At 56.4% G+C, this 15772-nt stretch overlaps 1 protein-coding gene across 5 annotated transcripts in view; it reads left to right on the forward strand.

Moving 5' to 3' along the window:
- The window catches only part of ARHGEF18 (Rho/Rac guanine nucleotide exchange factor 18), an 84123-nt gene that overhangs the window by 14652 nt on the left and 53699 nt on the right, over nt 1–15772 (forward strand). For 4 of the 5 annotated variants that reach the window (XM_086681299.1, XM_086681300.1, XM_086681301.1 and 1 more), the window contains exons 3-10: nt 5812–6071; nt 6788–6938; nt 7535–7649; nt 8584–8641; nt 8948–8992; nt 9499–9576; nt 11089–11191; nt 11336–11477. In XM_086681299.1, the coding sequence (XP_086537425.1) occupies nt 5812–6071; nt 6788–6938; nt 7535–7649; nt 8584–8641; nt 8948–8992; nt 9499–9576; nt 11089–11191; nt 11336–11477 (952 nt within the window). Of the gene's footprint in view, nt 1–5811; nt 6072–6787; nt 6939–7534; nt 7650–8583; nt 8642–8947; nt 8993–9498; nt 9577–11088; nt 11192–11335; nt 11478–15511; nt 15771–15772 lie in introns of those variants that run through there. The other variant, XM_086681302.1, reaches the window with a different exon arrangement.

Genomic DNA, 15772 nt, shown 5'->3' on the forward strand with positions numbered 1-15772 from the left:
GCAAGTGTTCAGCACAGAGCCTGATGTGGGGCCTGAACCCACGAACCGTGAGATCATGACCTGAGCCACAGTCGGACGCTCAACCGACTGAGCCACCCAGGCGCCCCAGGTTTTTTCCCCCCCCTTTTAGTAACAGGGTCTTTTTATTGATAACTTCCCAACAGCATCTGTAAACATCGGGTACAAAAATACTCCGTTTAACTCTGTTTCCCAAGGTCTCAGCTTGCTCCAAGGAGGTCCTGGGAGGGGCCTGCTGGGCCCTGAGGGTTCACACCTCTGGTCAGGGAAACACAGACCTCATCAGGCTTGCAGCTGAATGGCCCGCCTCCATCTTGAGCCTTCTACAACTGTCTCAGAAGCCTCCTTGAGATACCAACTGGAGACAGCATTCAATACTTTTGTTGGAGGAAAGGGCAGGGAGACCAGAATTAGTAGGTGCACGGATGGGTTGGGGTGAACTCAGACCCGACAGTGCTGATCACGCACTTTGAGGTGGTCTTGACCAGGGCATCGGGGCAGGGGCCTTCTGGCTCCGGTCTCTGGGAGCCTTTAAATGTTTAGAGCGGACCTCGAGCCTGGCTCATGGAAAAGCTCCCTTATGTCCAGCCCAGTAACTCCAGCTGAGCTGGTCATCCCCTGGCCTGGCAGAGGGGTCTGCAGAAGACTTAATAGGTTTGTTTACACAAACGATTACATTGGTTTTGTACTTGAAAGTAGACGGGAGGGGCGCCTGGGTGGCTCGGTCGGTTGGGCGTCCGACTTCGGCTCAGGTCACGATCTCGCGGTCCGTGGGTTCGAGCCCCGCGTCGGGCTCTGTGCTGACGGCTCAGAGCCTGGAGCCCGTTTCGGATTCTGTGTCTCCCTCTCTCTGACCTTCCCCCATTCATGCTCTGTCTCTCTCTGTCTCAAAAATGAATAAACATTAAAAAATTAAAAAAAAAAAAGAAAGTAGAGGGGATTTTCTTTCTTTCTTTCTTTCTTTCTTTCTTTCTTTCTTTCTTTCTTTCAAGTAATCTCCATCCCCAATGTGGGGCTCAAACTCTCAATCCTGAGATCAGGAGCCCACACACTCCACCTGCTGAGCCAGCCGGGCACCCCGAGGGGATTTTCTAAGTAAAATTCCGATCCAGAATTCCTGTCCCTCCAAACAGAGCCAGCTGGCCTCCCTCAGTTCTTCAGCCTGCTTCCTGGAACATTCTATCACCCTTGATTCTAATGGCTGGGTTAAACCATCCCTCCTATCCAACTAGCTCCGGGAGGGCAGGGACGGACTGTGTGACTGCGTCTAACACAACCATCTTCCTCCACCAGAGGAAGAGCCCTGAGTCCCGAAATAGGAAAACAACCACTAACATAAGATCGCTTGCACTGATCCGGTTTGCAATGTGTCCACACCACCTCGTACCCACACAGCAAGTAATCCTACAAGAAGGCAGCATTACACCCATTTTACAGATGAGAAAACTGAGGCCACGAGAGGGGCTGGAACTTGCCCCTCAGGAGCCATCTGCCCTGCCATTTATTTCCTACTTTGTTTGATGCCCGTCTCCTTTCCTACCTGATGAAATGGAACCGGAGAAACAACACGCTTAAAGTTGCTCTGGCGGGCCGTGGCTTACTAATGAACTATTCACATTTTGAAGTTTATCCGTATACGATCCAAATCTGCACCTTGTAAGCCCTTCTGCAGAGTGGGCATTCCGCATTCCGGGGACATCTCGCCTCTGAGTCTGACTGGGGGAGCTCATCCCCCCCCCACCCCCCCTCCCCCCGGTGGCCGGAGGCCCAGGCTCCTCAGGGGCCATGAGCAAGAGCCTGGATTTATCGCCTCCTCTCTGGGGCGTCAGGCCCAGCATACACTGTTCAGTCGGATGCCTGGAAAGGCCCCCGTTGGGCTGGCTCCCACCTTTTCTCACCCAGGCAATGTTGGAGGAAAGAGGTTTCGAAGCAAAGGATGAGGCACCCCCCCTTCCCCCCCCCCCCCCCCGTCTCCCTCAGGGTACCTGCTGCTGGGAACTAGGACAGCCTGTGCCCCAACTGCCCATCACCCCTGCCACCCCCAGCCCTGGCCACAATCCCACTTCTGCCTCCGGTGAGGGAGGCCAGATGCAGAGGAGGGGGAGGGGGCCCGGCCCAGGCCAAGAGGCTGTCCTGACATGCTTCTGTTTACAGAAGGAGAAAAACCAGAGACACGAGGAAACCTTTCGGGCAGTGGCAGGGGAGATGGGAGTCCGTAGAGGTTGTCCAGCCACCAGGGATGGGACTGGAGTGATTTGGGGAAAGGGGAGACCCGCGAGGAGGTCGCAGGAAGGGGAGGGGCGCCCGGGGCCAGCCGCAGCCAGAGACGGGAGAAGCGGGAGAAGAAGAGGGAGCCTGGCGTATGAAGGACAGAGGGAGGAAGTGGAGGCAGAGAAGGAGCGGCCAGGGAGGGGAGGACAAAGATCAGCGGGTCCAAAGGGAAGATTCAAGGAAAGGGGAGGCCGTGCGAGCCGTATGGAGGGTGTTCCGGAAGTCAAACCCAGGATACCTCCTGCTCCCAAAAGAATTAAAAGCAGGGACAGGGGCTCCAACAGATCTGCACGGCCGCGTTCCCAGCAGCGTGCCTCACAACAGCCAGATGGTGGAGACAACAGGGTGTCCATCGCGGGATGAATGGGACACAACATGTGGTTTTGCCGATATCCATACAGGGCTGTCCTTCCAGACAATGGAAGGGTTTTTTGTTTTTTTTTTTTTAAGTTCATTTATTTATTTTGACAGAGAGATAGAGAGAGTGCATCCCAGCAGGGGAGGGACAGAGAGAGAGGGAGAGAGAGAGAGAATCCCAAGCAGGCTCCACACTGTCGGCCCAGGGCCCGACACAGGGGCTCGAACTCACGAACCGTGAGATCACGACCTGAGCCGAAACCAAGAGCTGAATGTTTAACTGACTGAGCCACCCAGGTGCCCCAGACAACAGAATGTTATTCAGCCTTAAAAAGGAATGAAATTCTGATACATGCTAGAATACGGATACACTTGAAAACATTAGGCTAAGTGAAATAAACCAGACACGAAAGGACAAATATTGTACGATTCCACTTACTTGAGGTCCCCAGGCTAGGCAGATTCATAGACAGGCAGCAGATTAGAAGCTACCCGGTACCTTAGTGTCACCGAGCTGCACGCTTAAAAATGATGACAATGGCAAATTTTACGTCATGTCTACCTTACCACAAGAAAAAGAAGGAGGAAGGGGTAAAAACCGTGGAGAGCTCCAGGCAGGCGAGGTCGGCGGGAAAAGCCAGACCCTGCAAAGCTCCTCTTTCCAGGTACTTTCAATTTTGAATTGGAAGCTTCCCCGAAAATACCCCAAACCAGGCAATAGCAGGGGCGCCCCTGCTCTCCCTCTCCTGGTAGAGGACTGGCCCTGCCTGACCAAATGGTCCAGAGTTAGGGTTGCAAGACTGAGGAAACCAAATCAGAGGACACCCAGTTAGATTTGAGTGTCAAATATTACGATGCTTTGGAATATACTTATCCTACAAAAAATACTTGGGGTTTATCTGAGATTGAAATATAACTGAGTGCCTTGTATTTTATGTGGCAATACTATCCTTGGGGACCTGTTCTTTTTAAGCACATCTATTAACATCTCCATCCATCTTTTTATTTATTTGTTTGTTTGTTTGTTTATTTTAAAGTAATCTCCACGCCCAACCTGGGGCTTGAACTCACAACCCCGAGATCAAGAGGCACATGCTTTACCAACTGAGCCAGACGGTGCCCTCCTGGGGGACTTGTGTAGAGTCCATGAAGGGGGCCGTGTTCCCTCGTGGCCCCTTCAGGCCAACCAGCTGGGACAGTGTCTCACAGGCTGCCTGAGACCACATAGATGCCTGGGGCCATGCTCACCATTGGCTTTGCAGGAGGCAGTGGGGAGAAGCCCACCCATCCACCCACCTACCCACCAAACCCGGTCTGAGGACACTCCTAACAAAAGTCTGGACAAGGAAAGTCTCTGTGCCACAGGTCCTGACAGCCCAGGGGAGAGACATCTTACATAGCCTTGAGGAGTCAGGAAGGCAGCCTGAGGACATGCCCAAGCTGGCTTTTGAAGGATGAATAGGAGTTTGCCAGGCCAACCGTAGGTGGGCTAGGAGAACAGGTTTTCCAAGGAGAGGAAAAGGCAAGTTCCCTGGCTGGGGGAAAAGATGGCAGATAGAATGATTGGGAAGGAGAGAGAGAAGAGCAAAGGGACTGGGGCAAGGAGAGAGAAGCGTAAGAAAGAGCAGAGGGCTTGGATCCAAACAGACCTGAGTTTGAGTCCGGCTGTGTGTGATCCAGGGCGAGTCTTTGTTCCTCCTGAGCCTCAGTCTCCTGATCTGGAAAGTGGGACAACAATGCCCCCTGGTGGAGCTGCTGTGGCATTAGTGACAATGCAGGTTTAGTTCGGGATGACTGTGTGGGGAGCACCGAAGGCTGGCACATCGTCGTCCACTTCTGTGTGTCTTCTGCGTCTCACGGGGCCTGGCACGCCGCTGCCTCGCGGGTGGGTGGGTGGCAGCTTGAGGCTGCCGAGGGGGCTGGCCCCGGAGCCTTTGGTAATGTGCCCCCTGGGCTTCTCCCTGTCAGAGAGGGGAAGGTGTTGGCTGGAGCACTCCAGACCCTGAGGGAGCAGGGCCAGAAACAGGGGACGGGAGTGAGGTGAGTCGTACAAGCACAGGGTCCAGTACTGTCATGATTTAACATTTTGATCATCTGTTCATCGTGACTCTCTTTGCATGACTCTTGACATTTTATTTATTTTTATTATTTTTATTGTGTATTTATTTTTTGAGAGAGACACACACACACACACACACACCGAGTGTGAACAGAGGAGGGGCAGAGAGAGAGAGAGAGAGAGGGAGGGAGACACAGAATCCCAAGCAGGCTCCAGGCTCCGAGCTGTCAGCCCAGAGCCCAACATGGGGCTCGAACCCACGAACCGAGGGATCACGACCTGAGCCGAAGTCAGACGCTGAGCCACCCAGGCTCCCCTGACTCTTGACTTTAAAAATATAGGGGCGCCTGGGTGGCGCAGTCAGTTAAGCGTCCGACTTCAGCCAGGTCACGATCTCGCAGTCCGTGAGTTCGAGCCCCGCGTCGGGCTCTGAGCTGATGGCTCGGAGCCTGGAGCCTGTTTCCGATTCTGTGGCTCCCTCTCTCTCTGCCCCTCCCCCGTTCATGCTCTGTCTCTCTCTGTCCCAAAAATAAATAAACGTTGAAAAAAAAAATTAAAAAAAATATATATATATATTATACTAACCTGATTTTTCTGGATTCCTGAGTTTGAGGGCCCCCCCCCCGCTTTGATTTTGTGCTTGAGGCAAGGTCCTCACCTGCTGCACCCTAGCCTGCGCCTGGGACGGACACTTGGGGTCCAACAGACCTATGAGGAAATGTACCAAGCACCCCAGGGACAAGGCAGGGAGCCCCAGCGCTGCATGAAATTCTGCCCTTAGCGCCAAGGATGACTTATCTGTGTGCTGCCCTTTTACAAACTGCATTCGAAGACATTAAACAAGGTGGTGGGGGGGGGGGGGGGAGGCAGAGCAGAGATTATTACCCCCTTTTATAAGCCCATGGGAGGGAAACCCAGCGAGCAAGGTGGAGTCAGGGCTAGAGGTCCCGACTTCCAGCCCCTTTTTTGGGATGAGGCCCTGAAGGCCCAGGTTAGACAGATCGCCTGGGGGGACATTCCACCCCACCTGGGGGGGGGGGGGTGATGGGCAGGGGCCTCTGGCACTCGCGGTCAACGCCCTCTTCCCCTCCCACACGGGTCTCCAGGAGGATGGCCTTCTAGGACAGCTCAGCGACAGCGCCGAGGACCTCAGCTTGGACTTGGGGGCCCTTCAGGGAAGCGAGTATCTCCAGGACCTGGGCCTTGGGGCCTTTTCCCACAGCCAGCCTGGGGAGGCCAGGGACAGCGGCCCCCCCAGTGAAGAGGCCGGAGGAGATTCGCCCTTCTCCAGCTCGGCAGAGTCCCAGGGCGGGCCTCGGAGACGCAGCTGGGAAAGGTCTCGGAGCTGCTCCGAGAGCTGGCAGAGGTCAGGCTTCCGCGACGCGCCCCCAGGACAGGGTGGGGCCTCGCCCCTGCAATCTGCAGGGGGGGGCGGGGCTGTGTCTGCAGTGTCGGAGGCAGCCCCAAAGACCCGCTCCCCGGACACACATGCGTCCCGCACACAGAGCCTGTGAGGGCGGACGAGCCCGCGTGCCCGCTGAATAAACACGCACGGCCCCGAGGTGCACACACGGGCCAGTGCGCACCGAGCATACTCGCCTGCAGGCGTCCGTGCTCGCCCCGCTCCAGCCCCTACATAAAAGCCTAAATGTGTGACGTGCCACTGGTCGTGTACGTATGCACCAAGCCACGGATGCACTCGTGATTAGAACACAGACGTGTGCTTGACTCCACACACAGCAGCAGCCCCACACAGTGGAGGGGGGCTTTGACTGCCCCCCCCACCCCGCACCTGCCTCCCTCAACCCCTCCCAAGTCACCGCAAACAGACATCCGGTCTGGGTAAACATGATGTGTCCTCCATGCAAAGGTGTGGACCTACCTGCAAAGTCCCCAGCAAGGCTCCCCGACCTCTCCTCCCATATGGGGAGACTGAACACCTCCCTATGCCCTGACCACTCCTCCCTGTCCCCCCGGGAAGGATGGCCCACAGGTCCCCCCAAGCCCCTGGATGTGGAGCTGGGGAAACAGCCCTGTGGAGAAGACACACTGAAGCCCTGCCTTCCTCTCTTCTTCCGCCAGGCTCAGCCTCGAGGCCGCGGCTGTGAACGAGGGGCCCTGTCTCCCTCGGACGCTGGCTAGCCTTGCTCTGAACTTGCCGGGAGAGGATCTGCAGGCCTGGACCCAACAGTGTCTGCCTGGGGGTGGGACCCCAGCAGAGCACCCAGGCAAGGTGGGTGCAACCCATGACCACCCTCGGGACCACAGCTCGGGACCCAGGAGCCAGCGCGGCGGGTGGGAGGGAAGAGGTTCCTTACCTGCAGCTAGTGGGACTTACCTGTCACAGCGGGGTTGTTCATGGGGCCGCCCATAACCGGGGAGTCACTGAGTCCTGAGATTCCAGCCCAGGCCTGAGCGTTCTTCATTGGGGTGGGGTCCACAGTAGGGGATCCTCGGTCACAAGTCTAACCCACGGTCTGGGAGGCTGGGGGGATGTCTCTGCATCTTTGCAGCTGGAAGGAAGCCCCGTCGGTGACCGGGTAGATCTCGTCTCAGGTCTGGGACTCCAGCCTCGGGGCTGTAGCCTGTGGCTGCGGCACCTTTGGCCAGGACCATGACCTGGGGAGAAATCCCTGATGGGCTGACATCTGGAGCTCAGAGTTCGGGGCTCCAGCCCTCGGCTGCTGCTGCGGGGATCTATCCCTGTGCCCGGTGGCGGAGGCAAGCCCCGCCTATGGCTGGAGGATGGGGCTAGGGACCCTCCATCTGGGGAGCTGGCCTGCAGTCCGGGCTGCCTCCCTGGCTTATCGAGATGCCTATTCCCCACAGGAATGTGACAGCCCTGAGAAAAGAGTGAGGTCACGGTCGGTTCCCGTGTCCTTTGATGAGATCAGCTCCCTGGAAATCTCTCCGGCTTTGGAGGTGCCCACTCCTGCTGTTCAAGGTAGCCCAGCCTGGGGGGGTTCCCTCATTCAAACCAAGAAGGGTAGGGGGGTTCTGCTCGGGGACTCCCTGGATGGGACCCCAGTTGGGCCTGAGAGTTTGGGAAAGGGCTGCTGGTGGAGGGGGCTTAGGGGCAGGAACTGGGGCCCTACTCCTTGTGGGGGGTGGGGCAGAGGGGGAGAGGCCTCCGACATCTGCCCCATCCTTCTGGGCCTCCAGCTAGAGTGGACCGCACCACCTCAATGCCCTCGCTCACCTAGGGCTCTTCTGTCTCTGCCTCTGTCCCCTCCTTCGTCTCCCTCATTATCTCTGAATCTCTGTCCTAAGAGCCTGTGTCTCTCTGCTGTCGGATAGACCCGAAGTCTCAACCCAAAAGTACCACTTTTCGTTTTTTTCAATTTTCTTTTTTTTTAATGTTTATTTATTTTGGGGAGAGAGACAGAGACAGAGACAGAGAGAGACAGAGCACAAGCAGGGGAGGGGCAGAGAGAGAGGGAGACACAGAAACCGAAGCGGGCTCCAGGCTCTGAGCTGGCAGCACAGAGCCCGACGCGGGGCTCGAACCCACAAACCGCAAGATCTACCGCTTGCTAGAAATCTCTGAGCCCTTGTGGCTTTCTCTGTAAGAAGGGAGCAATGAGCATATCTCCGGGGGGCTACCTGGGGCTTCACTGAGCATACCTGTGCACAGCACTTGGCATACAGTAAGCACTCCTGAGACACGGTGCGGGGGCGGGGGGGGGGGGGGAGGGAGGGACAGGGGTGTGCTTCCAACACTGGATCTCTGCCCCCTTGGTGCCTCCCCTCCCCGAGTGGCAAGCCCCCTCTGGACGGTCTCCAGTTCTGCTGGGATGGGTCAGAGGGGGTCCACACAGGGCCGGCCTGCCCCAGAGCCCCCTGACACCTATGCCTCCTGGGGTGGGGGCCGCTTCCAGGCCTGGAGCCGCCGGTGCTGGAGTGCATGGAAAAGGACCACGTGGAACCGGATCACGTGTGAGTGTCTGCCTCGCGGTGGGGAGGGGACCCCCAGGGGACCGCCAAGGGGCCAAGGCGGGGGTCCCTCCCAAGCCCCCCGCGACCTCGGTCTTCTCTCCCACCCCATCCCTCTCCCAGAGGAGAGACCCAGGCCCCTCAGAAAGGTTCTCACTATGGCATCAGGGGAGGGGCTGAGCCTCCCGGGCAGGGGCTGGATGGGGACCTGGGGACCGGCTGGGCAGTCACAGCGCGTCTTGGGGGATGTGTCTACAACCAGGGCGACGGTGCGCTGTTTTTACACACTTCCCCCGCCCCCTACCCCAGGCTGATTGTCCAGAAGGTGCTTCAGGAACTTCGACAGTACCACGGGTGAGTGGGAAGGGGGACACGCGTGAGGGAACGGGGCTGGGAAGACAGACCAGACATGAAGGACAGTATGGGGAGAAAGCCTGCGGGGACAGGTGTGGACAAGACGGGGAGATAGGGGAGAAAACAGGGTTGGGAGAGGTGGGGGGAGGAATGCACGTGGGAAAGGACAGGGGACATGAGGGGGGGTGGGGGGACCCAGCCCAGAAGGTACCTGTACTCAAATGAGAAACGATGCTTCTTTCCCAAGACACCGCCATTTGCTAGAAAGTCTTCCTGACGTGCTGATTTTGTTCGGCCGAGAGGTGTTTACCACCTCCCCCCCCCCCCCCCCCCGCTGGGAAACCAGTCACAGTGACCGTGGATAGAGCCCACAGTGGGAGGGATGGTGGGGTCCTGGATGTGGCTCCAGGGCACCGGAAGGTGGGGGTGGGGAGAGAGGCAGGAGATGGGACATCTGGGGAAGGAGGGGCTGCCGACCCACGCGTCTGTCCCCTCTGACCCTGCAGGGCCCGACAGAGGGCTCGCTTGTCAGTGAGCCCCGGAGAAGCGCACTCAAACCTCACCTGGTTTGAGTTCCTGTCTGAGTAAGTTTGCAAGTGGGAGTCTCGGGCTGGGGCCCCGCCCTGGCTTTGCGCACGTCTACCAGTGGCCCTCTGTGCAGGACCCTAAGCTGGGGGCGGGAGGTGGGGTTCCCCCCCCCCCCGCCATCCTCTCACTGGAACTGCCAGGGCAACGATGGAGGTAGGGGCTGGGGAGGCGCCTCATACACCTTGGAGGGCAGAGGAGGACTTCCTGGAGGAGGTGACGGCTTGAGCTGGCTTCCGATGGGAGAGTAGGGGTTCACCAACACATGGGGAGGAGGACGGGGGCAAGAAAGGGGTGCCTTCCCGGGGAACGGAAAGGCCTAAGGAACGGTGTCAGGGTGGGGCTGGGAAGAGGGAAGGTGAGGGAAGTCAGCAGGGGTCAGATCACCTCTGTGACTCTGGAGCACCGCTCTCTGGTGATTGGTAATGGCGAGCACAGACTGGGCTGGGGGGAGGGCAGGGTCTGCAGACTGGAGGTGTGGATCTCCCTCCAGTGGACAGATTCCGCAGGGGCTGGGTTTGTTTGCTGCTGACTCAATAAATACCGTTGATCCTTGAACAACACGGGTTTAACTGCGCGGGTCCACTTATCCGTGGATTTTTTTTCAATAAATACTTGTACAGGACCCTAAATGTATTTTCTCTTCCTTATGATTTTCTTTAAAGAAAAACGTTTATTTATTTTCGAGAGAGAGAAAGCGAGTGGGGAAGGGCAGAGATAGAGAGGGAGATGGGGAATCCGCGCAGAGCCCCACGCAGGGCTCGAACCCGCGAACCGCAAGGTCATGACTTGAACTGAAATCAAGAGTCGGACGCTTAACCGACTGAGCCACCCAGGCGCCCCTCTTCCTTGTGATTTTTGTAGTAACATCTTCTTTTCTCTAGCTTGCCTTATTGTTAGCACACAGTACCTAATACCCAGAACACATAAAAAATGTGTTGATTGACAGTTTACGTTTTCAGTAGCTAAGTTGTGGGGGACTCAGAAGTTACATACGGATTTTTGACTGTGCAGGGGGTTGGCGCCCCAACCTCCGCGTTGTTCAAGGGTCAACTGTATTCATTAAATGAGGGGGTGCCGGTAATCCAGGAGAGGCGTGACAGTGAACTGGGGCTGGGATGTAAGGGGGAAGAGCAGAGCAGGATTTGAGACATAGCCCAAAGGAAGAATGCGCGGGATTTGTAGGCTGATCAGAAGGTGGGGTCGCGGGTGAGTAGCAGGGAGGAGGCAGAAATGGACAGAGCCAAGATTTCCAGCCTGGGCCCGCTGAGGGACCCCAAGCTTGAGACCATGTCGCAGTCCCCTCTGTGAACCCGGTACCCCCATCTCCTGGAACTTGGTGACCATCTGTGTTTGTTGAGTGAGTAAGTGATTGAGAGGAGGGAGGAGAGAGTGCGGGGACCACAGAAGAAGCGAAACAGGACGAGGGGGCCGCGGGGGCCACATTCCACGTGGGGTCCAGGAGCGACCTGGGCCTGCCGCCCCTCCCTGTTCATCTTTCCACCCCTTAGGAGCGAAGACAGCGCCAGAAGGATTGAGCGGAGTGACAGGAGCACCAGGGTGAAACGCAGACTGAGCTCCCTCCGCTGTAGAGTCACCAGACAGAAGGAGAAGGTCAGGGGGCGCCGGACCGGGGTGGGGGTGGGTACCCCGTCCACCTTCTCCACATTGTCAGGTTGCCCCTGGCCCTGGAGCCCTGTGACGCCAGGGAGATCCGAATGCGCGGGGCGTTCTGAGGTTCGCTTCTGTCTCCCACAGGGGAAGAGCCCAGCACAACCAAAGGACAAGAGTCAGGATGCTAGAGAGAGGAAGGAATGCATCCATGGGCACCAGCTGGCCCAGGGGACGTTCATCGGCCACTCCAGCTGTCCCCTGTGCGGCAAACCCTTCCTGAGCTCTGGTGAGTCCGGTGGCCCCGCCCAACCCTCCGGATGGCAGCCAGTCCCTCAACTTTACTGCCTCTAAATCTCTCTCTCGTGACCTCCTGTGCTGGTTACTCCCTCAGCCCACTTCACCCCTGCCAAGTGGAGGCTCCCTGGAGAGCACCGGGGCCCTAGGGGCAGGGACCCTGCGGTCACCTCGGTTTTTTGCCGTTGCGAAAATCCTCTGGCAAAATTCTGACTCAGGCGGTGGGTTAGCTAGGGCTGCCTGACAAAATATCACGATCTGGATGGTTCGAACAAACAGAATTGCACAGCAGACGCTTGAACAACGTGGAGGTTAGGGACGCTGCCCATCCCACCCCACCCCCACTCTGCAGAGTCTATATACAACTCTTAGCAGTATTTTGGCACAACAAACTAACTCCTCCTACCCCTCCAGAGGGGGTGAGTAGCCCCCTTCCCCCCCCGGACTTTCAGTTTAATTTTCTATTAATTTTTAAATCTTCGTTTATTTTTGAGAGGGAGAGAGTGTGTGTGCGAGCGGGGGAGGATCAGAGAGGGGGACAGAGGACCCGAAGCGGGCTCTGCACTGACAGCAGAGAGCCCGATGCGGGGCTCGAACTCACGAACCTCTAGATCATGACCTGAGCCTAAGTCCAACGCTCAAGCAACTGAGCCCTCCAGGTGCCCCTAGACTTTTAATTTTAGAATCACAGAAAAGTGGAGAGAGCAGAGAGGGTCGCTTTCTAACTTTTCTCCCGGTTCCTGCCATGTTAGCATCACCTGTGACCACAGTACATTTGTCATAACTTAGGAACCAACATTGGTGCAGTAAGTTTTAAAGGTTTTTTTAAAAATGTTTATTTTTTTTTTTCAACGTTTATTTATTTTTGGGACAGAGAGAGACAGAGCATGAACGGGGGAGGGGCAGAGAGAGAGGGAGACACAGAATCGGAAACAGGCTCCAGGCTCTGAGCCATCAGCCCAGAGCCTGACGCGGGGCTCAAACTCCCGGACCGCAAGATCGTGACCTGGTTGAAGTCGGACGCTTAACCGACTGCGCCACGCAGGCGCCCAAAAAAATGTTTATTTATTTTTGAAAGAGAGAGAGAGAGAGAGAGAGACAGAGAGAGAGAGACAGAGCATGAGTGGGGGAGGGGCAGAGAGAGAGGGAGACAGAATCAGAAGCAGGCTCTGGGCTCTGAGCTGTCAGCACAGAGCCGGATGTGGGGCCTGAACCCATGAACCAGGAGATCATGGTCTGAGCCGAAGTTGGACTCTTAACCCACTGAGCCACCCGGGCTCCCGGGGGCAGTATTATTCATCAAACTAGATTTTCCTCAGATTTCACCAGATTTCTTCTTTCACTCAGGTTCTCTCTGTTTCAGGACCCAACTCAGAATACTGTATTATCTTTAGTCATCCTGTCTCCCTAGTTTCTCTGGTCTGTGAAGTTTCCTCAGTCTTTCTGTATTGCTCGTGACCTTCACGGTCTTGAGAAGTATCAGCCGGGTTTCTAGTACGATGTCCCCCATCTGGGTGTGTCCCATGCTTTCTCATAATTAGGGTTATAGGCTCAGGAACCTTCTTGCCTCCTCCTATCAGGGGATAAGTGCTATCGACATAACACCCCTGAGGATATTAACCTTCACCCCCTGGTTAAGGTTACACCTGCCAGGTGACTATCTTTTCCCTTTCCCTACTCTGTGCTTTGGCAACAAGTAACTCAATGCAGCATACTCTCAGGATGGCGGGAATCGAGGTCTGCCTCCTGGAGATAATTTTCAGGACAGATCTTTGAGATCACAGAAGATTCGAGTTTGTGTAAAGGAAAATACGTGGGGTGCCCTTAGCATGGTGCCTGGTACGTAGGGGTACGTAGCGTCCATCATCATCACCCTCTATCATCGAGTTAAAGCTAGCGTCGAAACCACAGACCCCCAACCATACCCCCATGCCTGTGTTAGGAGGCCTGTGGGGCCACAACGGCCGTGACTCACTCCCAGCAGGCTGAGAGTACCCGCCCCCCCAGGTTTAACGAGCCACAAACCTACCTACCGCTGGAGGCATTCAAAGCCAGATGTTACTATCTGTCCCTTAGAGGAAACAGCCCCACAGGAAGTTCCGCAGAACAGGGAATGAGTCACGCTCCAGGTAATTACGGAGGGCAGGTCTCCAGGGGTAAAGCGGAGATGCTTTCCCAGAGACCAGCCCCACTGACAGAACACCATTCCGGACAGTCTTGTTAATGGCCTTGACCTCTGAGGTTCCCCATGGTCTGACCCCGCCTACCTCTCCACTTTTGCCCACATACACCACCTGCACCTTGCTCATTCAGTGCTGTTCCCGGAACTCCCTCGGCCGCATAACTCTTACTCACCCTTTAACCCAAAGCCACGGCCACGTCCCCCAGGAGGCCTGGATTGTGGATTAGGCGACTGTATCCGTGTCCAACTGAGTAGGGCAGTTGCTGTTAGCCGAGAGGACATTGGCAATATCTGGAGGCCTTTTTTTCTTTTGTCGTCAGAACTGGGGTGCTACTTGCATCTAGTGGATACAGGCCAGGGGTGCTGTCAACATCCTCCAACACAGAACACCCCCCGACAACAGAGAACCATCCAGCCCCAGTTGCCAATAGCTCCAAGACTGAGAAACACTGCCACAGACTCATGTTCCCAACGTCTCCTTAGCTCTTAGCAGAGTCCCTGGCCCATGACAAGGACTTAATAAATGCAGAGCGGTTGGATACATACAAGAAAGATAAGAGATACCTCTTCTTTCTGCCAGGCTCTTGAGGAAGTTGGTGTCTATGTTTAGGGGAGAATTGTATCAACCTGAAGGTTTCTATATCCAAGGTAGCTATAGAAATAAGGAGCCTGCCACTTTTCCTGCTTAAAATCGTCAATGGCTCCCCATTGCCTTTGGAATAAAGTCCCAAAGTCATAGAAACTCTGAGAGTGAGCATTTACACATCCATTGAGACCTCAAAAGCACCTGTGTCAGGGCTTCTCACCTCTGAGGAAGCACGTCCCTGTGCTTCCGGAACCTCCAATTTCCTGGACGTGTTCCCTCTCTTGACCATGATGCAATGCACTTCAACTGCAGGCAGGTCGCTTGGGGACTCTGCTACCCTGTTTCTGAACTGAGGGCTCTCGACCACAGATTGTGGGTGTTTTGAAGTGGGTTTGGCTTGGAACGATCTCGGCTTGGTTGGTCAGCTTGAACCTTGGGCGAAAGAGGTGCTTGGCTCCTCTCCTGGTTACTGCCCCACTGCCACACCAGGGGTGGGCCTGGGAAGGGGTTGGGCAGCCTCAGAGCCCGGATGTCTGATGGTGCCCGAGGGAGTGCTGACACTGGGGGAGGGGAGGCACCTGGCATTTTTTTCTGGTGTCTAAGAACACCTGTGTGTGTGTGGGGGGGGGGGGGGGCAGTCTGGCATGTATTTTAGACTCTGGACACCTGTATGGGGTTATCTGACAGTATCTGTGTTAGAGGTATCTGGTATGTGTTTGGGGGGAGCCTCTAGAAGTTTCTGAGTAGGGTTTTTGACACGTTTCTATCTGGGGGTGTCTGATGGCTCCTGGGTGAAGATGTCTGGTACTTTGGGGTAATTTGGCATGTTTTTCAGATTCTGAATCGTTTGGGGGGGGTTAACTAACAGATCTAGGTAGGGTGTCTGACCTATTTGGGGTACCCGAAAGCATGTTTTGAGTATCTGATGGCACTTGCCTGGGTGTCTAGTATGAGTTTTAGGTATCTGGACAGACCCATGTAGGGGTGTCTGGAACGACTTGAGAGCCATATGGCTTTTTCCCAGACTTGTCTAGCTTCCTGCAATCCACGCTGCCCCTTCTTTGCAGGTGACAGACCTGTTCGGTTCATTTCTTGTACCCTGTCCTTAGACTCCTCGTCCTGGGCCTCGGTCCCCTGCGACGTCCCCCGGCGCCCGCCGATCCCCGGCTCCAGGCACCCCTGATTCCCTCAAGATGCCCCCCAGCCCCGCTGACCCGTCCCCACAAGGATCGCCCTCACCCTCACCGCAGGGACCCTCCCTGTTCGGTCCCGGGGTGCCAGCGGAGGACCCTCTCCGCAGCTCCAGCCTCAGCCTGAAGCAAAGTCCGCGCGAGCCACGCCCCCTTCCGGGCCCACGCCCTCTGACCCGCCCCCCGGGGCGTGCACGCGCGTGCGCAGCTCTCCCGCGCGGCTTCCCACTTCCGGCCCCGTGCGGCGGGCTGCGGTGGATCCTAGGAGGCCGGGCGGCAGCGGCGGCGGCGGAGGCGGCGGCGAACGGCCTGCGGGGACCGGGCCAGGT

This window comes from Puma concolor, chromosome A2 (assembly GCF_028749965.1).
Source record: "Puma concolor isolate L17-30 chromosome A2, mPumCon1.1.hap2, whole genome shotgun sequence".
NCBI classification, from domain to species: domain Eukaryota; kingdom Metazoa; phylum Chordata; class Mammalia; order Carnivora; family Felidae; genus Puma; species Puma concolor.